The sequence below is a fragment of the Podarcis liolepis genome (genome assembly GCF_965112155.1).
Source record: "Podarcis liolepis genome assembly, chromosome: 4".
Classification (NCBI taxonomy): domain Eukaryota; kingdom Metazoa; phylum Chordata; class Lepidosauria; order Squamata; family Lacertidae; genus Podarcis; species Podarcis liolepis.
This window is the reverse complement of record NC_139558.1, coordinates 36,720,638-36,734,280: the sequence shown is the minus strand read 5'-3', so window position 1 is coordinate 36,734,280 and position 13,643 is coordinate 36,720,638. Positions and strand designations below refer to the sequence as shown.

The following is a 13,643-nucleotide window of genomic DNA, read 5'->3' as shown; positions in this document are numbered from 1 at the left end:
TTTGTCTAGAGAACCATTTCCCACATCTCAGCTGTTGTGAAATGAGACACCAAAGAACAATGAGATGGCAATAAACAGGTCACTGTTTTGCTGGGTTTGAACTTGTGACTTGTAGGGATGGAAATGTATACTCTGGAGCATTGTATACTCAAATTGTGGTTGAGGATGTTAACACTGAGAAAGGTGTTGACAGATCTGGTCAACAAAATGAAGCATGGCCATGAAAGCAGGATGTCAAACTTAAGAAAAATGTGGCAAGCCATATGACAGCCATGCATGATATCTGTGAGTTCACTGTAGTTACAGTTCCAAAAATATCAAAGCGAGGTAAATGATTAGTGAAGGTAAGAGTAGGATTGAAGCATGGAGAGGAAGGGATGGTGTTTAGGAGAAGATACATGTCCGGTGTTGAGCACTGTAGGTTATGCTGGAGTTACTCAGAATGCAGAGCTGACAATATCCAGAAGATTTACATGAAAGAAAAGAGTGTGTTTCTGTAACCTATTAGCCACATGACTTGCAGATTCACCATACTTGCTGCCAAGTTCCCAGAGAAGTTTGGTTTTCTTGATTCTAGGTCTCAACTAAAGACCTGCTGGTAAAGAGACTAGCCTGCTCCCTATGCATTAGGATCAGGAAACTCAGTAGCACCTCTGATGGCTGTCCTAAATATAAAAGGTAAAGGTAAAGGGACCCCTGACCATTAGGTCCAGTCATTTTAATACAAACTCCAGGCTGTGAAAATTGTCCTCAACAGTTATATTGCATGGCATGAACAAGATGAAGATTATAGAAAGGCTCTTCTGTAGAGTAATATGTCTAGAATGCACCATAGAATTGGTTGTATCTCATGGAAGCATTGGTGAGGCATCTCTTTTCCACTAATTCCCCACACAATTTGCAGCCCTCTGCCACACCCCAAACTGTTCCAGAGGGCCCTCCCCCTCCCTTGGGAAAAGTGCATATTGGGAAGGAAGGTTGGTCTGCATTGGATGGAAGGGATCATGGAAAATCAGGTGCCATGCCCTTCACAAGTGGAACCACCTCTCCATAGCAGAACACCACTGTTGGATACAACCCAAAAAATTTAACTGCTGCTGTATTTTTAGCATTTCTGAATTGTTGTTTGTCAACAGGGCATCATCCCTAATACAGTGGTGTCTCGGGTTGCAGATGCTTCAGGTTACAGACACTGCAGGTTACAGACTCCTCTAACCCAGAAATAGTACCTCGGGTTAAGAACTTTGCTTCAGGATGAGAACAGAAATTGTGTGGCGGCAGTACAGCAACAACGGGAGGCCCCATTAGCTAAAGTGGTACCTCAGCTTAAGAACAGTTTCAGGTTAAGAACGGACCTCCAGAATGAATTAAGTTCTTAAGCCGAGGTACCACTGTAACTGCAAAACCTGTTTAAGGCTAAGAGTTCTAAGGGATCATTTGGGACATTGGATCAACTACAAAAAAACTCTCTGATGCTTTTGAGAAAAGGGTGCCCATTCCTCTATTAGCAGAGTCAGCATGGAGGGAAAGATGAGGCCTAGGGCAGTGTTTCCCAACCGGTGTTCCGCGGCACACTAGTGTGCCGTGAGATGTTGCCTGGTGTGCCGCGAGATGTTGCCTGGAGGGAGGCGGGCGAGGGCGTTTGCTTCCCGGAGGACTTGTGGGAAGCCGCCCCTTCCCTGGGCGATGCGCCGCCTCGCGACTCCGGAGTCAGTCCCGAGGGCTCTCGGAGGGACTCGCGAGCGACGGTGCGGCGGCTCCGGGGCGCGCTCAGCCGGGCCGCCGCGCGCCCCCGCTGCAGCTGCCCGGCGTGGAGCGCGACGCGGAGCCGGCCGGGCTTGGAGGCGCCCAGGTAGGGCCGAGCCGGGCGGGGGCGGGGAGGTCTCGGTCTGCTGCGGGCGCAGGAGGGCGAGCGGGAGAGGGGGAGCCGTCGGGTCTCCTGGAAGGAAGCGAGGCGGCGGCTGAGGGGGATGCAGCCCCGTCCCCAGCAACAGGCGCTCCTCGAAGTGAGGCCACAAGTCGGGGCTCGGACAGGGCCTGGAAGCAGCGGCTCCGGCTCTTGGGAGCGGAGAAGGGGACTTCAAAAGCGGCCTGGAGGAGAAAAGCCCCAATGCAGCGAGAGCGGGGAGCGTGCTGCCTTGTCCAGGCCTCCTCGCTTTGTGCCGTCCGCTGCCGGGAGCAGGACACGGGGGCTCCTCGTTCGCATGCTTTCCCGGGTGATCGGTGAGGGTTAGGGTTAGGGTTAGGGTCCCTCAGTCCCTCGCTTTGCTGCCTCCTCCCCCCCCACCCCCAAAGCTTGGAGGTTCCCCGGCAAGGGGGAGGGAAAAAATTGAAAACTTTCACTTTCGTGCGTTCCTCCCGGCGTGACGCTGTGCGCTGACGTCACGAGGCTGTAATGGTGGTGTGCCGCGAGATTTTTTTCATCAAACAAGTGTGCCTTTGCCCAAAAAAGGTTGGGAAACACTGGCCTAGGGAAATAATGGCTTCATATAGCAAGAGGCAGAGCAAGGAGGATGCAGTGGGGCGGTCAACCACGAGTGTCATCCCTGAGGAGGGGTGACATCACCGTGGGTGGTGCTCCCCCTCAAAAGCTAGCCGCCACTGACGCACCCTCGCGGGCAGCTAGCATGTGCACCGCTCCGGGTGCCAGAGCAGCTAGCTCTGCCACTGCATATAGCAACGCTCTAGGGTGCAATTAGCCACGGTCTTGCAAGACTTGGATGCCAGTTGATATAACTGACCCCATCTAGCCACTTGGGCAACAAAGCCTGTGACTAATCACGCTGCATAAAAGATGGGAAGGGTTTTTAAAACTTCTTTTTGGCTATTAGGCTGGTATTGTTTCTTCCATGTGGTGTTTGTGGCCTGGCTTCTGTCAACTTCAGCTGAAGGGCCAGTCTGGATGGGAAAATTGCCCCCATGTTAGCATGAATAGGAAGGTGTCTGTGAAGCCCACTTTGGTTGAGACTGGGGGTGGTTTCCAGGGTTATGAAGGGATCATACGACCATAAAGTTTTAGGTGATTCATTTGGGGAAACTACTTCACACCTGCCTCCCCTTGCAATGGAAATAGCTTACAGTCCATCAGGCATAGTTTAGGCTTGAGCTTTGAAGCAGTAGTGGGAAATTGCAATTGACTATCCATGCCACTCTTCCTGGCCTACTGTTTGTGATTAGGTTAGAGCTACACCCTCCACATTTAGCTGAGAATGATGTATGGAATATTATTTCAGTGGTGTGTTCATTTTAGCTATTCGTGCATAGTACATACTTCTTCCTTTTTTTACATTCACACTGTCTTATTTGCACAGCACTTTGCCTGATATATCAGAGGGGACTGTGTGATGGGCACTCCTTCCCCCTGCATTGGCAGTCACTTCTTCATGCACTCACATATCTGAAAGCCGAGTGATTGAAATAGTCCTGAATGGCTTCATAGTGTTTGCAGTACATTATTTTTCTTAGTCTCTCCACTGTTTCCTTTGGCTCTTCATAGTACCATAGCACTGTTAGTCTGTTCCCATCTTTAGAACTATGTGATCACATATGGCCATGTGATTGCATCTGGCATTCCAATGAAGACGCACTCAGTGAAGCTGATGTTCAAATTTGTGTTCCTTTTCTATGTACAGTGGTAACTTGGGTTACATACGCTTCAGGTTACATACGCTTCAGGTTACAGACTCCACTAACCCAGAAATAGTACCTCGGGTTAAGAACTTTGCTTCAGGATAAGAACAGAAAGCATACTCCAGTGGCGCGGCGGCAGCAGGAGGCCCCATTAGCTAAAGTGGTGCTTCAGGTTAGGAACAGTTTCAGGTTAAGTATGGACCTCCGGAACGAATTAAGTACTTAACCCGAGGTACCACTGTAGTAGTCTCTTTTGTCGGGACGATTTCCTTGCCCTTTAATGTAGAGCTACCCCAAATCTCCCTTCTTCCTCCTCCTTATTTGGGTGACTATTTTTTTTTCATTATTGAAGGGGTATGCAAAATTTGCTCCAAGTTTTGGACTGTTTACCATGTTGGGGCAGCAGTTTTGTTTTGTTTCCATTAGTGTGTAGTGCTGCTAAAAACTTCCATAGCCACCCCACTCTACTAGGACACCCTTGAAACATTCAGTCCCCTGTAGTGTAATAGTTTGGCCCTCAAAGGCAGCTCAGTTAGCTCAAGACTGTGCCTGGAAAACAACACCACTTGGTATTTTTCACTGAAAAAAATTGCAGCACTCTTTAAAATTAATAAGGGCCTTCCTCCTCATATTTAATGTAGGTTCCTAAAGCTAGTAGTAGCTTTTTTAAAAGGTCCCACCCTACGTAGTACAACCACAAGAAGATTTTACTCATTAAACACATTTGAACTGAAGTAGACAAACTTGACTACTGAGCTAATGTAAATCTGGATGACAAAGTGACAATTTTGTTGAGCAAAGCATTTTGAGCTGCACTTGTTCAACTCAAGGTGTATCTTTCAGAAGTGCTTTATGTCTGTTCCAATTCATTGCAGTACAAATTTGTACATGTTCTTCAAATGTATTTTGGAATCTTAATCCTGAACCATGTGGATTTTAAAACAGGTGGCAATTATATTATGGTTGCATATCCCTGGTTTGTTTGTTTTTGTAACTTAATGCTTTTACTTCAAATTTGTTTAATTCTTGACAAATTAAGCTGGCTGAAAGATCACTACTGCTTAATATGTCCTGGCTTGAGTGCATATTTCTTGCTAAATTGTGGATTTGGTCAGTTTTTTTGGCAGATGTTTTGTTTATATCCAGAACTTCTTGTTATATGAACGAAGGCTAGACACATTGCAATGAGCCAATTCTGAACACTATTATGTAAACAATACTGGCTATCCACGCATCTGAAGTGTTTGAGCAATGAAGGAATTACGTTCCGAGTACATAATTAAATGACTTTGTTAGATATCATTGGAATAGTTGAGAGCTGTCAACATTCAGCAGTTTACAAAGCAAACTGAAAATACCAGTAGTTCCTCATTAAGTACTAAATTAAAATACCTGTGATAGAACTTGTTCCCCATGCTTGTGCTTGATTACAATGAAGATAAACTTTTATAATATTTTAAGCTTCTTTTTTTAAAAAAAGATTAGCTTCCTTCTAACACTGGCAAAGCAGAACATTGTTCCCGTATAATACAAAGTGGTTTTTTTATTGCTCTTCAACAGTAATAAAAAGCCTTTGTACATTCCAAGACTTGTGTTTGCTTTCTCAAGGACCCAGTTAAGATTATTAGGTCAGATATTCTGGGGTAAAAATAACTATTCTAAGAAAAGATTCTTCTAATTCAGATGAGTTCATTGATTTCAGATTTCTAATTCAGTTTTCAGGTCATTGAGCAGTTTTTCCAATCTTATATGTGCTGTAGATGATTTGCATAGTGGGGGATCTTACCAATTTATCCAGCTTAGGAGCATATTTCTCTTTAAGGTTCCTGAATGCGGCAACCATATCAATCACATATTTGCAAGCTTACAAGCCCTGATTTAGCTGACCCGACATTATGTCCCATTATGTCCCCTTCTAGCAACAAGACACACACACACACACACACACACACACACACTGTTCATTGAAATTTCAATGTAGGAAGTGACATGTTGACACTGACTCTAAGCTGGTTGCCGGATAGATAGTGCTCATAATAGGAACCTTGTGGAATGGAGAGAAGCAGTGGAACATAGTTTTCTCTCAATACAAACTCTATAGAAAGGATAGGGTAGGGTATCCTGGATGCAGTGTCACTCTGTTGCAATCCCAACAAGTTAAAAATCCCCAAAGGGGCACGCTCTACCACAGAATTGGTGTGGGTGGTGATGCCAGGCCCCAATGCAAATCATGTTCCAATGAGGAAAATGAAAGTTAACACAAACTTTGGAAAAAGAAATGCAAGGAGACAATAAGGAATGCCAAATAGAATAAGAGAAGCATAAAGACCGCCAACAAAACACTATTTATTTACCCTGTGTTAGCATGAGAAGAGCTAGGGAGACAGTTGTAAGTTTGAACGATGAGGAAGTCAAAGGTGTGCTAAAGGGGATTGCAGAGAAGCTGAATGAATTATTAGCGACTTTCTTCACAGCAGAAGATGTAGAGCAGATCTGTGCCTGAACTAACATTCTAGGTCTGATCAATTAAAGCAAACCACGGTGAAGTTCTAGAATTGACAGTCAGTCCAGCTCTCTTTGCTGAGGGGTTATATGGTGTTGAGAGGGTATCCCAAGGGAAGAACCATACAGAGCAAATTAGAGTAATCCAGTCTAAAAGTTACTTGTGCCAGGACCACGGTGGTTAAGCAGTCTCAGACCAGGAATGGCTGTAGCTGTCTTATCAGCCAAAGCTAGCCAAAGGCACTCCTAACCACTAAGGCCACATGTGCTTCAAATAATAATAATTTTGGGTTCAGGATCACCCCAGACTGTGTACCTGTTCCTTAGTACTAGTAATGCGTGAAAACTTTCATTTGGCTTAGTTTATAATGGCAAGTAAGAAACTGCATTCTGACATTCCACAGCACTGTGAACCTGATCAGAGTCTGGCTTCACAACCATATGACTATGTTATGCAAGACAGTCCCATGGAGATTAGAAATTTGAGTGCTGGGTGGAGGGGGAAGGCAAGGTGAGTAAAAGAAGGCATGCTAAATGCTTTCAGCATCAATGTCTTGCACATTCCTGTGAGCATCAATGCTCCCCACTTAGCTAAAATGGTTACAGTATGTTTGAAGTGTGTTTATTGCAGCACCCTCTGTAAAAGTAAAAAAATTAAAATGACACTAATGCTTGAGGCTTTCAACAAGCATACAATTAAAATCACAAGTTTTGAAAGGTGTGTGAGGGACCATTGTTGTCTCCTACTTTGTCATTAAAGTAGCCACTTTGCTGTAGGCAAATCTAATAACTTCTTGGATGCATTTTCCTCAGAGGAAAATAGGATTGTGTGTAATTGGCTGAAGTCTTCAAGATAAAACTGAATTCTGTACAAAAGAGTTTGCTTCTTATATGCTTTTTCTGTGTTAATATTGGCTCAGACACAGACATTTTTTCAGTAGTCAGTATAGCAGTAGTAGGTTTGTTTTCAAGACCATGACCTTGTTTGGTCTCTCTCGTCAGGCAGAAGGCTGCTTGGTATGGTTGTGCATTCTTGCATGGCTATTGGCTTCTCTTCCACCCCTAGAGGATAGAAAGCAAGGTGGTGTGCCACGTGTCTGAAATAACCTGTCAAAGTGTTTCTGCAGATTTATAAATAGCAAAGCTACTTTTATTTAATAGAAGGGTATTAGAACCTTGCTTGGAGCAAGTATTTCAGTATCCATCATTTAGGAATGCTCTGCTGGAAGCATGGTAATACAGTGGTACCTCAGGTTAAGTACTTAATTCGTTCCAGAGGTCCGTTCATAACCTGAAACTGTTCTTAACCTGAAGCACCACTTAAGCTAATGGGGCCTCCTGCTGCCGCCACACCGCCGGAGCATGATATCTGTTCTCTTTCTGAAGCAAAGTTCTTAACCCGAGATACTATTTCTGGGTTAGCGGAGCATAACCTGAAGTGTATGTAACCTGAAGCGTATGTAACCCGAGGTACCACTGTATAACTAGTTGCAAAAGCAAAACTTCATGCCATGGGACTTGTCACAAACATATTCCTATCATGACCATCCCAGAGGGAAGCAAAGGCTGGCATTTACCAGTTGATAGAGCCTGAGATTCCTAATCTCAGGGTCATGGGTTAAAGCCCCATGTTAGGCAAAAGATTCCTGCATTGCAGGGTTTGGACTAGATGACCCGACAGAGTTGCTGTTTTCACTTTGCTCAAAGTGCCAGAAACCATTTTAATCAACCTGTGAGAATTATTGGTTTGCACATTCAGACTCTTGCAAATTAAGAGGCTCACATAAAGTGTCTTGTTTCAAAGGTAAAGGTAAAGGGACCCCTGACCATTAGGTCCAGTCATGACCGACTCTGGGGTTGCGGTGCTCATCTCGCTTTATTGGCCGAGGGAGCAGGCGTACAGCTTCCAGGTCATGTGGCCAGCATGACTAAACCACTTCTGGCAAACCAGAGCAGTGCACGGAAACGCCGTTTACCTTCCTGCCGGAGTGGTTCCTAATTATCTACTTGCACTTTGACATGCTTTCGAACTGCTAGGTTGGCAGGAGCAGGGACCGAGCAATGGGAACTCACCCCGTCGCGGGGATTCGAACTGCCAACCTTCTGATCGGCAAGTCCTGGGCTCTGTGGTTTAACCCACAGCGTCACCCGCGTCCCGTGTTTTGTTTTAGTGTTTCCCAAATCACAGAATCCTATAAACATAGGATTGCTGGCATCATTTGACTTTCAGTAATGCACACATATTTCTGCAAATGCGTCTGTAACAAACCTGTATTCCATGTATTTCTCCTATAACAACTTCTTCACACTGCTTTGCTACTATGTAATTATTTTTTTACAGTGTCTACTTAACAATTGGCAGCAGAACTACTATGTTTAAAAAGTTGAACTCTTATCTCTTCCACTATTTAAATCTGTAAGGGACTCACAGTGGCATAGATAATTGTTTCAGTTGTGTTACTCAGGTACAGTGTTCACCAAATTATTATTGTGTTGCAAGCCCACCGTGAAAACAAGGTTGTTTACTGGTATCTGCATGCAACGTGACAACAGTATTAAGGGATTTAATCACATGTTCAATTTCCCAGGGTAGTTAGATGACATAGTTGAATATGTTAAGAAGCCTTTTCTGAACGCTGTTTATAGTTCTATGAATAAATCAAAGCACTGTAGCTCAAGCAGGATGTGATAAGCTACTGCTGTCAAATCAGTTTGCATTTAGCAGGCTTTTTCAGTATTCCATGACTTTGCATGGCTATAGTTTTCCTGTTTGTTTCTTGACAAGTGTGTTAAGTAACTCTTTAGCAGTTCTGCATAGAGAGAGATACATTTGTGTGGTCCTGATTTTTATGTAGGTGTAAGGAAGGCCACACTCCCCTTCATGATGATCTGTCAAGGGTGCAGATTGCATGCCCATGATGGAATGTGCTGAAACCAATGATGGAGGCAAAAGTATGCAGTGCCCCGTCTTCTCTCTGCCACCCCACTTCTCTGTGACACCCCCTTTTCCTAGCTACCATCACGAAGCTAGACCAAGGGCAACATTTTCTCCCTGGGACCTTAGATTGTACACCTCTATTTTAAAGCATAACAACTTATTTCTTGGGAGTAGTTGGTATATAGACAACTGTTTTATCATGCATGCATTGTACTTCGTTGAAAACCATTTTAAAAGTATACAACTGAGAAAAGCAAGCTAAAAAATTTAAACATGTAGATTCATATAGCAAATCTAAGTTGCATAGCAGGAAATCTTCACTTCAGTATCAGTCTGTGGTGAAATTGTGTTTAATCTTTTATGTTGAAGAGTCTTAATCAGAGTTATGATTTGACTTCATAGGGTGGAGCTTTCCACTTGGGGCTGAAAATGCCACAAGAGTTAAGCTCTTATCCATCTGTCTGTGCAGCTTCACATAGATGTTCCCCCTCTATGTACTTGCATTGTAGCTATGGCTAACTGATGATGCTGTATTTTTAAGAATTAATATGTGGGTGGGGTGGAAGATGAATGTGCCCTTTTTAACCTTGACGTTTGCCTCAGGGAAGCTTCTGCTTTCAGCTTCTCATTAATTTGAATTGCCTTATTTTAGAGAACAGGATTTTGATGTGCTTCAGAAGATTATAATCACTAGCTGAAATCTTGCATTCAGCATTAATACCTTTAAAAAAAAGTATTAAAGATCTCACTCTGTGTATGCATAAAAATACAGTATGCCAAGTGTAAAACAAAGAAACTTCCTACTGAGGTAAACAATGGTGTAATAATTTGCTGCTGTATTCTCAGTATGAAGATGGCAAGTCAGGAAGTACATTATATGACATCCCCCGGCCTTTTGTGTTATAGTGAGTGCTATAAGTACAGAATACATCCATAATTTCCTATGAATTTATTTTCAAACCAAGACTTTTGTCCTCTGTCTATTCCATCTATTTTAGGGTTTCCAAAAGTGGTTGATATTGACTCCCTGGGGACAGTGGGACTTGGCAGGGGATGAAATGGGGGTGGAGTGTTAAAAAGGGCATGGGGTAGAAAAGAAGTATACTGTGAAAATTTTAATTAGGAACTATGAGCCTTGGAAATAGAGGGCAAGGGCATGTACAAAAGGAACCTCTATCTTCTATCTCATTAGGGAAGATGAAAAATACGGTATCATTATTTTCACTTGGTTTACTTCCATATATATGTGCATGTGTATGTAAAACACAGACATTTTTATTGGTGATTGGTGATTAATAAATGTTAATTATAGATAGATGGATAGATAGATATTTCTTGACTATTTCATGTACATTCCTAAGAATTTGGGTTGAGGTTGATGACAACTTTAGAAGCTCATCAATGGGTCATTGAGTCTAAGAAGTTTGGGAAGCCAGAACTAGGCTTTATTTCCGACACATTGCTACAGTCCAAGAAAAGAGATGGGGGTATTTATTGATTTTATTAAATTTTTATGCTACCCTTCATCCAAAAATCACAGGGCAGTTTACAGCATAAAAGTACAAAATGTAAATACAAAAGAGGTTAACATAATAAAAACAAGCAAACAGAAAAACCAAAAGAACAATTCCACAAACACATTTAAGAGTCCATAGATTGTTTAATCAGTCAAAGGCCTGATTATGGAGGAACGTTTTCTGCCTGATGCCAGAACCGGGTGCTGAATCATTTAATGTGATCAGGTTTCTGCACAGAGCAGCTTGTCTGTGGTTACACTTGAAACTGCCACTACATTGCTATTTGTATGAATCAGGGTTTACTCTACTCATAACTAGGAAACATACCTCATTGTGATATGGACTCTCAAGTGCTTTTAAATTCGAATGCTTAGATCTTGCCTGCTTTGCTCCTAGTTTGGTTTTGTACCTCTTCAACTGATAACCTTATCCTTGGTATTAAGTGCTCTGTAGACAGCTAGCTGTTTTCAAATGGAATGCATCTCACTTCAGAAGCATGCCTCTTGAGTTTCTTAGCTAGTGAAAGAGAGTCATAGGCTGCTCTGTGTTTATAACGGTGTGCTGCTCATCCACTCGAATGCTTGCTAACTAAATCCAACTGCAGATTTTCTTTGTCTCTCTGTGTGTCTTTTTAATTCTGGTGTACAGAAGCTGTTCCATCTGCTCCTCCTTAAATTAATTGGATTTGTTGAGAGAATTGTGAAGAAAGTGAAAAATAACCAAGGGATATGGCCGTGCAAGTGATACTGAGGATGGATATCCAATCTATGTGCAATATATGTTTGACATGGAAAATAATAGCCTGAGGACTGTGAAGAGGGTTATGGCAGCTTGGCTCCCCAAATGCATTGTTCAGCTGCCGCTAGGGCCAGACCATAGCAGCTCAGTGAGGAATTAACATCTGGCTGTTGGCCCATCTTGCAGCAATAAGAGCACAGGAAAAGCCTGCTGGATGAGCCAGTGGTCCATCTAGTCCAGCATGCTTTCTTCACAGCATCCAACCAGATTCCTGTGTGAAGCTCACAAGCAGCACCTGAGCTCAGCAGCATACTTTCCACTGGTGGTTCCCAGCAGCTCATATTCAGAGACATGCTGCCTCCAACAGTGGAGGTATTTCCAGGCTGCTGAGTGGCAGTTGGACTGGGAGGAAAGCTTTTACATGCATTTGCCCTACATTACTAACAGTTGTGCTACTAGCTGTTTCATTGTGTTTTAGATATTTTGTAAGCTGCTGCAAGGACTTCAGTTAACAAGCAGGGTATAAATATTCAAATGCACAATGTCTTGCAATGCTTTTTTTCATTTTCATCAGACTCCACAAAATGCTTAATTCCAGATAGACAATATAAAATATATGCAATGTGCAACTTTACTCTGAGCAGTAGTTTCCTAGAGTGAGAGAGAAAACATAATGGTTGCATCTAGCTCTTCTCATTTCCGATCCCTCCCTGCTGCTGCAACACTCCTTCCCGTACAGAAAGAGGAACACAGATTTTTGTGCAGACAAAGCCACCCTGTGTGCTTGTCAGCATGCTGATAACTAGCCTGACCAGAGAGAAAGTTAAAAAGCACTTCAGGTACCTCTTCTTAGTATGAACAGTAAGCAAGAGAAATATGGTTAGATACATTCTAGCTATTATAGAGGTCTATTGCTCACAAACCCAGCATTTAAAATGCCCCAACATCTCCAAGGAGGACTAGGAATGAGTCCTGTCAAAAACCCTGGAGAGCTGCTACCAATAAGTGTAAATTAGGGGTATTGCCAACTTAGTCCCTTCCAGATGTTTTGGACTATATCGGCCCCAGTCAGTACAGCCAATAACATGGGTGATGGGAGTTATAGTCCACAACATCTGATGGTCTGCTTGTCTACTCCTGATGTGGATGCACCAGTGATCCAACCTGGTATACCAGTAGCTTCTTAGGTATCTGATATGCTCACATCCATTCACAAACCCAAAACCTAGGGAAGGGCACTGATCAGTAGAGGTATCTGAAGGAAGGGCTGTAGCCACTGTTGATGGAGGGGGGGGGGGTAAAGAGTTCTTTGCCTTGATTTCTATAGATGTGACAGAGTAGGTGGAGCTGACTGTTTAGCCTGTTCCCTGTTAAAATTCCCATGAAATATTTAGGACTAGAAGGGCCAAAGCTATGAAGGAATATATAATGTCTACCTCTTGCTTTTATATTGATTTGTTGCATTTATACATTGCTTATACATCTTAACTGCAAGATAATGTTCTTTGCAACTGACACATTTTGCTCTTTAATTTTCAGGGACAGGTACTTTTGGGCGGGTTCATCTGGTGAAAGAGAAATCGGCCAAATGCTACTTTGCATTGAAAGTAATGAGCATTCCGGATGTCATTCGACTAAAACAAGAACAGCATGTGCACAATGAAAAAGCGGTCTTGAAAGAAGTGAATCATCCATTTCTGATCAGATTGTAAGCTCTCTTCTCTCCCACTCCCCCCCCCTTTTATAGCTTTTGTGGCATAATGTTCAATTCTAGCATTCAATCCCTCGCCAGTTTGGATTAATTCAAAGTCTTTTGGGTGGCAAATGCTACACTTGTATTATACACAATATTGTGTTCATATTTTTTAAAGGGGGGGAATAATCTAGAAAAGCTAGGAAACAAAATGTGTTACGGAAAATTTATTTGGTGGAGAACTGCTCCTTGGAACATGCCCAACATGGTGTAGTAGTCGTGGCTGCCTGTTGTGTGTTTGATTCCACTTCAGAATGTTCCATTGTCTTTTTACTAAGGCACAAGTCCTCACAAACTGCACCAACAGCTGTCGTGGTTAAGCAAGCAAGCAAACAAAAACTATAGTAGGGGGAGAATATACCATAGGTGGTGACATATTAATGGAAGCTGCCACCCTTCAAATTAGGGTGATTCCTATAGCTATTAACGATGTGGTCTTGTATGCTAATTATTCAAATACGTCTACTTCTACAGTGTTCCAGAGATCCCCCAACCTTCTTGAACATATTTTGGGGTGGGGTGGGGGTGAACAGAGTGCTGCAAAAAGAAGGGGGAATCAGTGCGT

At 43.0% G+C, this 13,643-nt stretch overlaps 1 protein-coding gene across 1 annotated transcript in view; it reads left to right on the top strand.

Moving 5' to 3' along the window:
- The window catches only part of PRKX (protein kinase cAMP-dependent X-linked catalytic subunit), a 59,452-nt gene that overhangs the window by 21,193 nt on the left and 24,616 nt on the right, over positions 1-13,643 (top strand). Inside the window, exon 2 of the mRNA XM_083502052.1 lies at positions 12,865-13,033. Within this exon, the coding sequence (XP_083358178.1) occupies positions 12,865-13,033 (169 nt within the window). The remainder of the gene's footprint in view (positions 1-12,864; positions 13,034-13,643) is intronic.